Source organism: Protomyctophum bolini (genome assembly GCF_963924005.1).
Source record: "Protomyctophum bolini genome assembly, chromosome: 18".
In the NCBI taxonomy this organism is placed as follows: domain Eukaryota; kingdom Metazoa; phylum Chordata; class Actinopteri; order Myctophiformes; family Myctophidae; genus Protomyctophum; species Protomyctophum bolini.
Window position 1 is genome coordinate 33,788,648 of NC_137879.1, and position 15,397 is coordinate 33,804,044.

General features: G+C 44.4%; 2 protein-coding genes across 2 annotated transcripts in view; both read right to left on the reverse strand.

Moving 5' to 3' along the window:
- Positions 1 to 4,877, reverse strand: part of LOC308333653 (voltage-dependent T-type calcium channel subunit alpha-1G-like) — a gene marked incomplete at its 3' end in the record, with an annotated part of 44,115 nt that extends 39,238 nt beyond the window's left edge. The window contains exon 1 of the mRNA XM_080790109.1: positions 4,675 to 4,877. Coding sequence (XP_080646235.1) covers positions 4,675 to 4,799 — 125 coding nt within the window. The 5' untranslated portion in view covers positions 4,800 to 4,877. The remainder of the gene's footprint in view (positions 1 to 4,674) is intronic.
- A 375-nt stretch (positions 4,878 to 5,252) lies between these two features.
- Positions 5,253 to 15,397, reverse strand: part of LOC308333654 (voltage-dependent T-type calcium channel subunit alpha-1G-like) — a gene marked incomplete at its 3' end in the record, with an annotated part of 39,043 nt that continues 28,898 nt past the window's right edge. The window contains exons 8-9 of the mRNA XM_080790110.1: positions 8,170 to 8,182; positions 5,253 to 5,447 (exon numbers count right to left, since the gene is read on the reverse strand). Coding sequence (XP_080646236.1) covers positions 5,253 to 5,447; positions 8,170 to 8,182 — 208 coding nt within the window. The remainder of the gene's footprint in view (positions 5,448 to 8,169; positions 8,183 to 15,397) is intronic.

Sequence of the window (15,397 nt, forward strand, 5' to 3'; positions counted from 1 at the left end):
AGAGAGAGAGAGAGAGAGAGAGAGAGAGAGAGAGAGAGAGTTTGTTCATCAGCATGCTGGTTTGTGGTGACCTCTCTTTATCAAAGTTCCATTTTTGCCATGGACATATAACATATATTACCAGAAGAGCTAGCCCTGAATGACCACGTCAGGTATGTAAAAGGTATGAGTGTACAAATGGAACCTTAATGGACCTGTAACGGGTCCATTTGGTTCCATTATTTGTACACTCTCAGAGTTAAGGGGGTCCGTGCAAATGAAACATTTGAGAACCACCGTCCTAGTGGACTCATAATATGCCATATAGTGTGTAAAAAAAAAGGGTCATACACATTCTGAAGAACACCTGGAGACTTGACATTCATAACTGGTCATAATTTGTCCCTATACATGCTGTACACGGACACATTTGTCCGTGTACAGTATGTATAGGGACAAATTGATGAGCCCTACATCAAATCCTCTATACTGCTCAAGCTATCAGGCATTAAAACAAATTATACTTAAATTTGTGAGCACCGCAGTGTGTACTGTAGTCGTACAGAAACAAAAACACAACATCAAGGCAAATAAAAGCAGAAGCATTGACATAACATCACAAAAAATACATCATAATAGAAATGTCACAAGATACAGATCAGTAGAAAAAAAACAACATTGTAGACAATATACACAAGGCTTGAACCCGTATCAAAATGTATTTTCTTTATCTGACCTCAGAGGTTAGGTCCTTTTGGCTAAATGCCTTGCCTAAATGGAAAATAAACAAAAAGAGGTGCTATCCCTGTTCGGTTGTTGACTCTTCCCAATGTATTCATTTATGTCCAGCTATCGGGCATAATTAAAGTGAAATGAACCACTTGAACCCCAGCATCCATAATTATTCTGGGACCGTAACATTAGCCAAAAACCGCAGATCTATATACTTCAGCTGTTTTCTTTGTCGTTGTCGGTATATACAGAGCCCACTCAGGATGAGTTTAGTTCAGATGTTTCACGTCAGTGCTTCTCAAAGCGGGGGTTTCAAATGGGACTCGTATACATGAGGCCTGCAAACTCCGAGTGTGTGCATTCGTACACTCCCAGATGTACAGTATGGGGGCCCTAGGAGTTAACCCATTCTGACCTGAGATCAGATTAATACGAGGTTTCCACTGGACACACACTGGTCTGATGAACCCATTCTGACCTGAGATCAGATTCTAAAAATGTCAGTCGTTCTTCGAATTTTTCAAAAATAGCAGACCTACAAGCTCGTATCGCGCCACTCGGTGGCGCGATATGAGCTTGTAGATCTGCTATTTTTCAATAGGTAAAGCATAACATGATGCCAAAATGGGTGCCCGGTCAGAATGGGTTAAATAAAAGGTTTGAGAAGCAATGATTTAAGTGGCAAATAAACATGAAAGTAACGGCGCGTTTCTTCTCCAACTTGTTAACAGGCTGTACTCGTGCGCCGACAGCATTTTAACTGTTTTGACAGCATGGGAGGAGGACTTTGCGCCCTGTAACTTAAAGTGTATCACATTGGAGATGTTTGTATTATATCTTTACTTTGAGGTGTATCGTGGATGTATCCTTGTCAGGGTGCATACTTAGTTTAGACTAGTCATTGGTTACACATGGGTTAAGGTTAGGTGTAGGTGTGCTGCCCCGTGGGAGGTTAGGTTTAGACTAGTCATTGGTTACACATGGGTTAAGGTTAGGTGTAGGTGTGCTGCCCCGTGGGAGGTTAGGTTTAGTCTAGTCATTGGTTACACATGGGTTAAGGTTAGGTTTAGGTGTGCTGCCCCGTGGGAGGTTAGGTTTAGACTAGTCATTGGTTACACATGGGTTAAGGTTAGGTTTAGGTGTGCTGCCCCGTGGGAGGTTAGGTTTAGACTAGTCATTGGTTACACATGGGTTAAGGTTAGGTTTAGGTGTGCTGCCCCGTGAGAGGTTATAGGTTTAGGGGGAGGGTTTGAGATAGTTGTATAGGACTAATGACTGGTCTAACCAATGACTATATAGTCTAAACCAAAAAACTGTCTAAACTAAGTATATACTGCCGCCCACTTATTGTCTGTTCTGTAACTTTGTCATGTACAATGTAACATCGAAGTGTATAGTTTTATATGTCTGCCTCTTGGCCAGTTCCCACTTGAAGAGAGACTTTGTGTCTCAATGTGATTTTACACAATGTGTGTGTGTGTGTGTGTGTGTGTGTGTGTGTGTGTGTGTGTGTAGAGGTTCTTTGACGCATCAGGCTCAATGAGCAGGCCTGTGATGTGCGAGCTTGGCAAGTCTTCACTCCGGCCACACACTGTTTATCTATGCACCGGTCCCAGTAGGACGTCCCTGTGTGCGTGTGCATGTGCGTGCGTGCGTACTGTGCACGTGAAAGAGAGTGAATCGAAGAGAGGCGTCGAGGAAAGGGATACTGTGTAGATGGAGAAAGAAAAGTGGAGTGTCTGTGTGTCTGCATGCATGTGTTTGCGAAGTGCGTACGTACATGCGCGCGAGAGAGTCGCATGAAGGGGTAGATGGAAAGAGTGCTGCATGTGCGTGTTGCGTGTGCGCGCGCGCGTGTGTGTGTGTGTGTATGCCTATGTGTGCACTGTGGGGGTCGTAATTTCGCTGAGCTGGTCAGAAACCTAACCAGGCAGATGAAGAGATGCTGATGAGGAGAGAGAGAGAGAGAGAGAGAGAGAGAGAGAGAGAGAGAGAGAGAGAGAGAGAGAGAGAGAGAGAGAGAGAGAGAGAGAGAGAGAGAGAGATACAGATACACAGAGAGAGAGAGAGAGAGAGAGAGAGAGAGAGAGAGAGAGAGAGAGAGAGACAGAGATACAGAGATACAGAGAGAGAGAGAGAGAGAGAGAGAGAGAGAGATACAGAGATACAGAGAGAGAGAGAGAGAGAGAGAGAGAGAGAGAGAGAGAGAGAGAGAGAGAGAGAGAGAGACAGAGATACAGAGATACAGAGAGAGAGAGAGAGAGAGAGAGAGAGAGATACAGAGATACAGAGAGAGAGAGAGAGAGAGTTGTGTTGCGGGGGCGTCTTCGATCTCTCCTCAGAGCGGAGCGCGCCGCGCCGCTCCGCTCTGATTCCGGGGACTCGCCGCATGAACTTCACGTTTTCCCCTGACACGTGCGTTTCGTTGGCGACTGCTCTTAAAGTGCCTGTTTATCACAGTGGTTCTCAAACCTGTTCATGTCAAGGACCCCCAAATTGACATGTATTATAGTCCCATTTAATGGCATTTCTATCTCTGGGACCTCAACTTATATAACTATAAATGTGCCACGTCTCTCTGTGTGTGTCTGCGTGTGTGTGTGTGTACTGCACGTATAACTCGAGAACCGTTTGCCCCACCGACTTCAAATTTGACACGCGCGCTCCACACCCCCACACGGAGTGCAGTGCCCGGCCTTGAGTCGGTGGCATACACCGTTGTCCAGAAACACCACAAAAGGCTCTGGTCAGGCTCTGCCAGTGGACCTAATGAGCCTCACCTGTGCAATTTCCAGCCTCTGCCTCAGCCAATTGATTGCCATGGCAACCCCACACCTGCCAATCGAACACTTAACCAGTCCACTTTGCACTCTTCAGCCACAGGCAGACACAGAGATACAGAGATCTCCATTATGAGTATGGGGCACAAAAGGACAACGGGTATTATTAGGTTCCCATATTAGGTTGCATCGTTCTCAATCATACCACAGGTCGTTTCGAAGAAGCAATCTGATTGGTTGAAACGGCCTTCTAGCCGTGGGTCAAAACCAGCACCGTTCACCACCCAATCAAAACAAATAATTCAGCTGCTCTGTTCTCCCAGAGCGCTATAGCAAACTCGGTGGCTAGGCTAGCAAGTTACTTGGGACATTTGTGGTCGTAGTGACTACACATCTGTCATTATGTTGCATAATTGCAATATTAGACAAGAGGGTGTGGGTTAACGTGATTATGGCCACTTCAGTGATACTTGCGGAACACGACTTCGTCTCGTTTCCTGACCGCGTCCCTGTCGTGGCAACACTCACGTTAAACGTGTCATATTGCTTAAAGGTAGAGTAAGTGATTTCACTTAATTCAAATATCACTTATTCTTTTGTTTTGTTGTGATAATCCTCTCTACTATAGAGTGTGCTGACCATATAAGGAGTTCCTCCCTGTCCCCCAGTTAACCCCTGGGGGGTCAAAAAACCTTAGGTTTCGTTTTTTGACTCTCTATCCTGATTGGACGAAGGCTTATTAGGTCCCACAGCCAAAAACGAAACCTAAGGTTTTTTTGAGTGACATCACTTACTCTACCTTTAAGTATATAGGCCAGTGGCCGACGGGGCACATAGAGGTCTATAGTATTGGATAGAGTGTTAATTCAACTCTGAGAGTGTACAAATGGAACCAAATGGATCCGTCAGGGTTTAACCCATTCTGAACGGCAAGTCCATTTGGGTGTTAGCATCATGTTATGCTTTAGCTATTGAAAAATAGCAGACCTACAAGCTCATAGCGCGCCACCGAGTGGCGCGCTACGAGCTTGTAGGTCTGCTATTTTTGAAAAATCGAAGAACGACTGACATTTTTTAGAATCTGATCTCAGGTCAGAATGGGTTATAATCAGACCAGTGTGTGTCCTAGTGGAAACCTCGTATGAATCTGATCTCAGGTCAGGGTTAATGTTTAACGTCTCACCTGAAGATGAAGATGAAGAGCATGAGCAGCATGCAGAAGGTGGCCACGTTGTCCATGGTCTTCATCAGGACCACCAGCTGCCGCTGCAGCGCCGGCATGAAGCGCACCAGCTTCAGCACGCGCATCAGACGGAAGGTCCGCAGCACCGAGAGACCGCCGCCCTGCTGGCCCACGATCTCCCACACGCTGTCGCCGCGCACACACGCACACACACGCGCACACACACACACACACACGCACACACGCACACACACGCGCGCACAAACACACACGCACACACAGAGGGGACAAAACAAAAGTGCATTTAGCTTCATGGTGTCGGCCACTCACAGTTGACAGTTTCTGTATTGAGTCTGTGCTTGAAATGTACTGTAATTCTCCAAACTGTTAATAAATACTACAATCAATCAATCAATCAAACAGACCCCCCCTCCCATCTGAGAAGGGACAAGATGTGTCACGTTAAAATGCTTCAAAGACAATCCACATTTTCCACATTAATTAAACATTTATGGAAAATAGCAGATCTACACTCTCGCAACATGCGCACACACACACACACACACACACGCGCACAGTTAAAGCACTTCACTGGTTTTCGACTTTGCGCCGCGGACTTGCCTGATGACCACGATGATGCCGTCGAAGATGTTGTAGGGGTTCTTGATGTAGCCGAAGGGCCCGTAGACCAGGACCTTGAGCAGCATCTCCAGGGCGAACAGGCTGGTGAACACGATGTTGCTGATCTCCAGCGCGTTGGTCAGCTCCTCGGGCTGCACGTGCACGCGCACACGCACACACGCACACACACACACACACACACACACACACACACACACACACACAATTAGCCCATTGCTATATAAGTCCCTCCCCAACCCCTCCTTAGCAGCGAGAAGCAAGCTGCGCTTCTCACCCATAGAGATGCTGTGTGAAATGACGGGATTTATCCATGTGAATTATCCATTATTCCAGTAGCAGGAGGAGCATCAAAATGTCTTCTGAATCTAGACTACTGCAGGCCTGCAGTATATAGCCAGCCCCCATTGTGAACCCGGTTTTATGTTAGAAATGTTTAGTATGGGTCCCCCTGTCCATGCAATTCTGTATATGGGAACTCACAAGACAAGACAAACAACAATCAATTGAGGCACACGAAGCGTTTAGAGGATTGAGTGATTATTATTATTGAGGTACCACAATGGTGAACACAACTTACATTCAATGTATGCACATATGACATGTAATGGAAAAACCCACAGTAGTGTGTCACACCCCACATGTGAAGACGCACGCTTCATATAGCGAAACAAGCCCCACCCCTAGATCCCCTCGTGGGAGCGTCTTGAGGCAACAGAGATTTACAACAGGTAATCAAGCTATTAACAGAGAGAGACAACAGTAAACCACAGCTGTATTCTTACAACTGCCTAAGGTCCTTTTAAAGATTTCACCTAGGAAATTCCTTGACAATACCCCCATTTTGAAACTTTAACAGACCTCTTAAACACTCATCCTCGTCGTAAAGGTAGGCGAAAAACCCCATATCATGACATTATCTTGTAACGTTCTGGGAAAATTCCTACACCGGCCCATCCCATAAGAGAAACGACCACCACATGGCTTACGACATAATAAAAGCATAAAATCAACAACATAGTTTACATAATAAAACACATCAGAACACACAGGTATTCAGGCAAACACATCCCACGACACACCCACAAACCCCAAATAAAACACACAGAATCAACCAATATCACTTTCCCAGAAAGGAGGAACCCAACCACGGACGGGGCGCTCTAACTGAAGCATCACAATGGAAGCGGGACCCCCCACAACCCTTGACATCACTGCTTTAATACACGCCGAGATACAGCAAACCACCAGTAAAAATACGAACACTGTCATGACAATTAGAATTAGTATACGTGTCCACGTATTTCCGATATTCCCGAACCACCCTTCGAAGAAACCCCAGAACGATTTCACCTAGGAAATTCCTTGACACCCCCAGCATGTAGAAACTGCCGGATGCTAACTTGCATGTGTTGGGCATTTTTCACAATTGGCATAATATGTGACCATACCAATTACAACCTATAGAAAGGCAAAATATTCAAAATCTCACCATGCTTTATCTAGCATGTGACGTGTCAAAAACTAGGGGGTTTTCATGATTGCATTATTTAAATTAAACTAGAAATACGAGGAAATGACAGAGGGAGAAATCAACTTTTAACGCCACCCAGCTGTCACACGGAGACAAACCGGTCACAGCACTGAAACCCCAGGAACCATCTGCTTTGGACAGTCACCTGACCACAGTGATATCACCCACACTGAACACCCAGAAACCATCTGCTTTGGACAGTCACCTGACCACAGTGACATCACTCACACTGAACACCCAGAAACCATCTGCTTTGGACAGTCACCTGACCACAGTGATATCACCCACACTGAACACCCAGAAACCACCTGCTTTGGACAGTCACCTGACCACAGTGATATCACCCACACTGAACACCCAGAAACCATCTGCTTTGGACAGTCACCTGACCACAGTGATATCACCCACACTGAACACCCAGAAACCACCTGCTTTGGACAGTCACCTGACCACAGTGATATCACCCACACTGAACACCCAGAAACCATCTGCTTTGGACAGTCACCTGACCACAGTGATATCACCCACACTGAACACCCAGAAACCACCTGCTTTGGACAGTCACCTGACCCCAGTGATACCACTCACTGAACACCCAGAAACCACCTGCTTTGGACAGTCACCTGACCACAGTGATGTCACTCACACTGAACACCCAGAAACCACCTGCTTTGGACAGTCACCTGACCACAGTGATATCACTCACACTGAACACCCAGAAACCACCTGCTTTGGACAGTCACCTGACCACAGTGACATCACTCACACTGAACACCCAGAAACCACCTGCTTTGGACAGTCACCTGACCACAGGGATATAGACTGTGCGTGTGTGTCATATTCCTTCCCGGATAAGAACACTATCCCCAGGAGTTATTTTTTCTTCTTTTTTTATTTACCACAGTATGTACTGTACTGTACTGTACTGTACTGTACTGTACTGTACTGTACTGTACTGTACTGCACTGTACTGTACTGTACTGTACCCTCCCGGTGGTCCGTCACCAATCACTCTACGGCTGCCTAGACTGTTTAATCCATTTTGGGCGGGCAACCCCTTTTGGTGTTTTACGTAATGCTTTAGCTATTGAAAAATAGCAGATCTACAAGCTCGTAGCGCGGCAACCGAGTGCCGCGCTACGAGCTTGTAGGTCGGAATCGTGAAAAGTGACATGAAAGTGTTTGAGAACGACTGACATAGAAACAAGCTTTTTCAAGAAAACAGTCAGGATTTTAGAAGACATTTTTTGTAGAATCGTTCCCAGGTCAAAACGGGTTAAGTTCCACACCAGGCTTATACTCAGAAGCCATCTGTCTCCTACCCCCGGACACATACTGTACACACGGGGAGAAACACACAGATTACCATCGCCTCTCCAGTGTGCATTAGGGCACGGGGTCTGTCAGGAAATAAATAAACGCTGATGTTTTAACGGAAAGCGGACTAACTCTGAATCACAGCGTCATGGGACTCGGTTTGGTGTTTGATCACCTTTAAAGTGTATACACACGCCTGACGATGACAGCCTGCAAATGTATGAATAACAAAGACTCTCTAGTCTAAACTGCCTCCCCCTGGCCAGCCGGGGCGCCTGATGGGAGGGGAAAGGAGCTGGTCAGAAACGGAACGTGTTCCTTCCACGCGCTACGTCCGTCCGGCCGGGGAAACTCCCCCCCCCCTGTCAGGTGAAAAGAAGCAGCTTGGACTCCTCATGCATAGAAGGAAGTCTGAAAACCCACCTCTTCAGACTCCACCATGGCCCGTAGCACGTGCCCTAGCCTAGCCCCTTAGATAGCACTTTATGTAGACTTAGATTGTATTTTAGACAGACTTATAGCTCGTTACGTAGACAGCACTAGAAGTGCATGTTATGTAGTCATAGCACTTTGTAGTACACATGTATAATTGTATGATATATAATATAGTATAGTATGTATAGTTGACATAGATACTCCACTGTTCTTAGTTTATACATGATTCATGATAACTACTTTTTAATATATATATGTGATGTATGCCATGCTTTTGTTTTTTGCTTAAATGTAAGTCGCTCTGGATCAAGAGCGTCTGCTAAATGTCTAAATTGTAAGGAAGCATGAGGTCAGTCAGTCAGGCTTACATTAGATAATTGACACTGGAAAAAAATGGGTTACAAAAATCGTCTGAAGTAAAAAGAAAAATAATAGCGAGAGAAGAGAATTACTGTACTGTAGATGTCAGCTCAGCAAGTAAGAAAAAAAAACATAATTTAGCCGCCTGGGGTATATTATGGTTCCACAGCAAGATGACTATAATCATATTACTAAAAAATCAAAAGAAAAAGAAAACCTCTGTAAAGAGTTGTAGAACTTAAACGAAAGTGGTCCGACATGAAAAGCAAAAAATTGCGTAACAAAGCAAAATGCATCCTCGCTGATAAGTAGACATTTCAAAGGAGGCAGCATTTTCTCCCTTCTGGCTTCCTCGATACAAAACTGGAATAAATTGTCCACGCTGCTCAGTCAGAGCTGCATATATCCTCTCTCGGAGTCTCCATTTCCTCCACAAGCAGGCTTTTATTTACAACCTCGTTTCATCTCTCCTCTTTGAGTCCTTTCTCTGTCTCTCGGATTCCCCTACGAGTTACATTCAGTTGTGTGCGGGTGTCGCGCAATCAGTGGCACAAAGTAACTAAGTACATTTACTTAAGTACTGCACTAAAGTATAATGGTTTATTTTTATGTTTTTTTTTGTGGCTTTGGCCTTTATTTTATATTTTGTATGGAGGGTCAGGCAGTAGGCTGACAGGAAATGGGGAGAGAGATGCAGGGTGACATGCAGTAAAGGCCGTCGGGATCGGGAGTCGAACCCGCGGCCACACTGCTAGACTGGATTGCCAGCCAAGGTATGCCTGGACCGCTGAGCCACACGGCCCCAGGCCACTTAAGTATAATGTTGAGGTATTTGTACTTTCCAATTTCCCATGCTTTTACTTCTACTCCACTACACCTCAGAGGCTAATATTGTATACTTTTACTTCACTACAATTATTTTTGAAAACTTCAGTTACTATAGTTACTTTGTAGATTTGGATTATCATTACAAAACCTACATGAACCACTTCAGCCCTATATCTATATACTGTATATATATATATATATATATATATATATATATTTCGGCCGTTTGAAAATATACGATCTATACAAGTCCACAATGTGTTACGACGCGACGCCTTGTGAGCTTCAAAAGAGTTTTTGAACATTTAGAGAAATTTGAAATGAGACATTCATAATGCGTAGTTTTACGTTTACGCGCCGTTAACCTGTAGATCTGGTATTTTTGGCACCCCTTTTGGTGTTAGCATTATGTTATGCTTTAAAGCTATTGAAAATTAGCAGATCTACAAGCTCATAGCGCACCACCGAGTGGCGCGCTACGAGCTTGTGGGTCTGCTATTTTTGAAAAAAAATCGAAGAACGACTGACACAGAAACACGGCTTTTTCAGAAAACTGTCAGGACGTCGAAGACATTTTTAGAATCTGATCTCAGGTCAGAATGGGATAATATAAATGAATGTACATGTATTGTAATGCAAGCCTCAGGTGCAGATGAAGGCGCTCTCCTGATCTCTCTGCGAAGCTCTCTTTAGTTTCCATTCATTCGTACCCTATAGGCGGCCCAGGTACACTATAGACACGCACGGACAAAGGCCGTGTGTGTGCGTGTGTGTGTGTGTGTGTGTGTGTGTGTGTGTGTGTGTGTGTGAGAGATTGTGTGCGCTGACTGCGCTCACAATCCTCACACAATACATCTAAGCACAGAGAGAGAGAGAGAGAGAGAGAGACTGACTGCAGTGTAGAAATATTCCATCGCAAGTGAAAGTCCGGAATTCAAGATTGGTAGTGAAAGTGCAATATTTGCTCCAATAGAACAAACAAAAGAACATTGCTAGGATGCAACTGCAGGACGTATCCTCGGGGATGTATCCCAAGGTCATCGGGGTTTCGTGGTCTTCCATACCCCTCACTCGGGCGACCCAGCCGGGGGTGATCAAGTCCCGACTTATACGTCCCAGTATATCCATACCCTGGATCAGTCCCATTATAGGGGAAAACCAGGGACACACACACTCTGCTGTTTTTGGGCGCCTGCGTCCTCACGGCCGAACACAGACTGGGGCACTACTAACCCAAACTGCTTTCCGGCTGCCAACCATCTCTCGGGTGGTCACCGGACTACTCCCGGTTGTCACATAGTCCATTTCTATGAGTCACTATGAATAGAAAACTAAGAACTATCAAAAAGTTAAAGTAAAAAAAAAAACGTATACCTCAAAAGTGCACTTAAATACAATACGTGAGTAAATGAACTTAGTTGCATTTTACACCGCTGGAGATGTGTGTGTGTGTGTGTGTGTATGTGTGTGTATGTGTGTGCGTGTGCGCGTGTGCGTGTGCATGTGCGTGTGCGTGTGTGTGTGTGTGTAATAGATGCGTTTGATAAGCCAGAAGCAGAAGTATACCAGTATTTTTATGAGGTGAGAGTGAGTTGGACTGGAGACATCTGGCCATGGCTCTGAACACTCCGAGGCTCAGCTCATTATTTCTACACCCCTCCTTTCTTCCATTGTTACAGCCCATATATTACACATTCCTTAGACATCATGCGAGATCACCGCTAGAGAATGGAACCATAAAAACCTCTCTCATACACGCACGCTGCGCGCGCAATGTCTGAAAAGACAAACACACACACAGGAGACAGGCACACTTGTGCACAGACGCGCATGCACGCGCGCATGCATGTGCGCATCGTATCAGATTAGCTATTAATTCATCTCGACTTACAGACACTTCTTAATTGACTATAGTGTGTCCCAAACACCCACCTTTTCTTATCATTTACAGGGCTCTAATAGTGTGAGTATTTCAGTTTTAGTGTGAGGCCCTATAATATTGGATATGTGACAAAAAAAAGATATTTAGGAACAGCGCGAGTCAAGATTATACAACCTACCGGTATATAGCGTAAATTTTTCAATCAAAGTAATAAAAGTAATTAAAACTTATATATACAATCAGAATAGTCCTCTATTATAGCCGCGCCCCTCGGGTCTCCATGCCTTTTCATGATCGCAAAGCAATCTCAAAAACCATTATTTTCTTTCATTAGTTTGGACGGTCGTAATTGCGTATAGCCTCTGAAAAGCATGCACCCGAGAGAGAGAGAGAGAGAGAGAGAGAGAGAGAGAGAGAGAGAGAGAGAGAGAGAGAGAGAGAGAGAGAGAGAGAGAGAGAGAGAGAGAGAGAGAGAGGGAGAGAGAGAGAGAGAGAGAGAGAGAGAGAGATGGAGACAGTCAGAGAGAAAGTTGATGAAATAACAGAAAGTGTTGTGCCCATTGTCCAAGTTTGGTCCGAGTATTATACGAGGCCTGCCAACTTTTGCTTCATGTAGGATATTCATTTATATTTCATACGATCAGGCCAATTAAGACATCAAGGACAAACGCAAGCCGTAGACACGACAAAAAACAAACAAACACAAATGCATGATGAATGATGTTTCCAACAATAACTAGCCCATTATGACGACGGTAAACATTAGCAGAAAGTACCAATTCCAAAGTTGGCCGCGTTAGCAATCAGCAAGATCGTCAACTCAGTCAAGGTGACTCATAATAACAGGATCCTAATGTTCTCAAATATTGTTCAATGTCCTTGTTTACTTGGCAACAGTGGCACACGTCAGCCCCTGAAGATGTATGAATGACACAAACTGTCAACTTTAAAAGCCCTCCAGGGTTTAATACACAATGTAGCCCTTATTATGTCACGTTTTGACGCGGTCTTGTTGTTTATTCCGGCAGAATGACGAATCAATCCTCCGTCAAGGGCTTCTGTCAGAAACATACTGGGCGGGGATTATTTATTTTGACAGGAGTCGGGCGTTGTAATATTCTAGTACAGACCCCATCTCAGCTCCTCAGTGTCAAAGTCGTACGACTTGTTGTCACACACGTCACCGCAGTGAAATGTGTTCTCCGCATTTCACCCGTCTCTTGGAGCGGTGAGCCGCTAGCCAAGGAGCGGTGAGCTGCAGCCGTGCCGCGCTCGGGAATCATTTGATTAGTTGATTTTTTAACCCCCCCAATCCAACCCTTTGATGCGTTGGGTGTCAAGCAGGGAGGCATTGGGTCCCATTTTTTACAGTCTTTGGTATGACCCAAGGAGTCGGACACTCTAACCACAAGGCCATACTGGCTGGTCTTGTTGTCATTATTCTACTAGAGAAATTAATCGCAATGCATTTGTCCCATATAGGCATTTCGTGCTTTATTCATTTAAAGACCTTTTAAGCGTCGTACGAAGCCAACTCTTGTCGTGACAAATCATGACAACACACACAATATTTCGGGCAAAACAAAGGCAAAAAAAACGGCAGGTTTTTTTCTTCTTTGTAATTCTTTGTTTGGCCCGAAATATTGTGTGTGTGTGTTGTCATGATTTGTCACGACAAGAGTTGGCTTCGTGTACGACGCTTATTAAAATGTCTTTAAATAAATACGTTTTGAAATGCCTATATGGGACACAAATGCATTGCGATTCATTTCCTGGGGCCACTCGTTTGTTCTGAAAGGGGGAGGAGGGACTGCGACTGCTCTACAGTCGACAGGCTGATTTCCCCCGCGTGCGTTTATCCCAGGACCCTCGAGTGGCGAATGGCGATGCACAGGGTCCCCTTATTGTTCGACACGCGCCTAGGATTAGAGGCCCGTTTGTTCCACAGTCTGCACCTTTCACCCCATTGTCTACCATTCAGAAGAAACAACACATTTCTTCCTGGACGACGGCCATTGGGCTTTTCGGTTGCCAGCTAAGAGTGCATTCCGCGAGGCATGCAGCGGCGGACAGGATAAATCCTGAATAAATATCGTCTCTCCCTGGAGTGGTGGGGGGGGGGGGGGGAGTGCAGTATACGAGGGTATAGTCCCTTCACCAAGCTGATGGACTGACTGACTGATTGGGTCTGGCACTACAAAGAGGAGGAGAGACAAATGCACGCGCGTAGCGGTGGAGAGTAACTAAGTACATGTACTGTACTCAAGTACTGTACTCGAGTACCATTTTGTGGTATTTTTTACTTTACCGGAGCATTTCCAATTTCCAGTACTTCTACTCCAGTACTTACAGTTACTTCTACTCCACTACATTTCAGACGCAAATGTTATGCTTTTACTTCACTACAATTAATTGAAAACGTTAGTTACTATATACAGTATATATATATATATATATATACTTTGTACATTGTTATTAGCATCACAAAACATACATTAACCACTACAGCCCTGTCTGTACATTTCACAATCTGCTCGCCTTATAGATCTGCCGTTTTCAATTCTTTATACATTTTATACATTTGAAAACTTGCACAATGGGACATTCTACATAATATTACTTGCTTTTTGTACTTTAAGTTCATTTTGATGCCGATATAGGTGCGCGCACACACACACACACACACACACACACACACACACACAGTCAGTGTGTGGCACTCAAAGACCCGTCCACATGTTCTAACTTAATTTTCTTTTATTAAGCGATACGCAGCTTTATACAACCGTGAGAGTTTACAAAATCAAAAGCAAGGCCATGGCTATAAGTGGCTTCATGTTATGTTACAGCTATACAAACTAAACGAGTCAGTGCTTAACCCATTCTGGGGTGGAAACCCATTTTGGTGTTTTATGGGGTGGAAACCCATTTTGGTGTTTTAACTAAGCATTATGCTATAACTTTAGCTATTGAAAAAAATAGCAGACCTACAAGCTCGTAGCGCGCTACAAGCTTGTAGGTCTGCTATTTTTTGACAAATCGTAAAAAATGCGCCACAAATCTTTGAATATATATTCTTTCAGAGCAAACCTTTTTTTTATTTCGACATCCGGCTGGCTTTAAAGGAGAATTCCATACTAAAAGGCTTTCTTACCTTTCTTTGTAGTTGTTACGTTCCCACCAAAGAGGTCCAGGTGTTATTTTGTGCAAAAGCTCCTTATTTGGCTGTTTCCCCTACCATAAGCCCTAAATTAATTGCATTGAATGGGAATTGAATGGGGCTATGGGGTGTTGTGCTAATTCGCTTATTTCCATCGCTCAAATTATAATTTCTTTGTATATATCCTCTCTTCATAATGTAAATAATATCCCAAGCGGCACACTTTACTACTTCTTTCGATGGAGAATAAGCGAACTAGCATAACACCCCATAGCCCCCATTCAATTCCCATTCAATGCAATGCAATTCATTGAGGGCTTATGGTAGGGAAAATAGCCAATAAGGAGTTTTTGCACACAAAAAAACACCTGGACCTCTTTGGTGGGGACGTAACAACTACAAAGAAAGGTAAGAAAGATAAGAAAGCATTCTAGCATGGAATTCTCCTTTTAACTGGGTTAAAGCCTCAGTTATAACGGAGACGGTCGAGTCAATTAGCCGATTTGCTCAGACACATTATGACGTGTAATTCTACTTTCATTGTCATTGGCATTTAATGTTTGTGTTA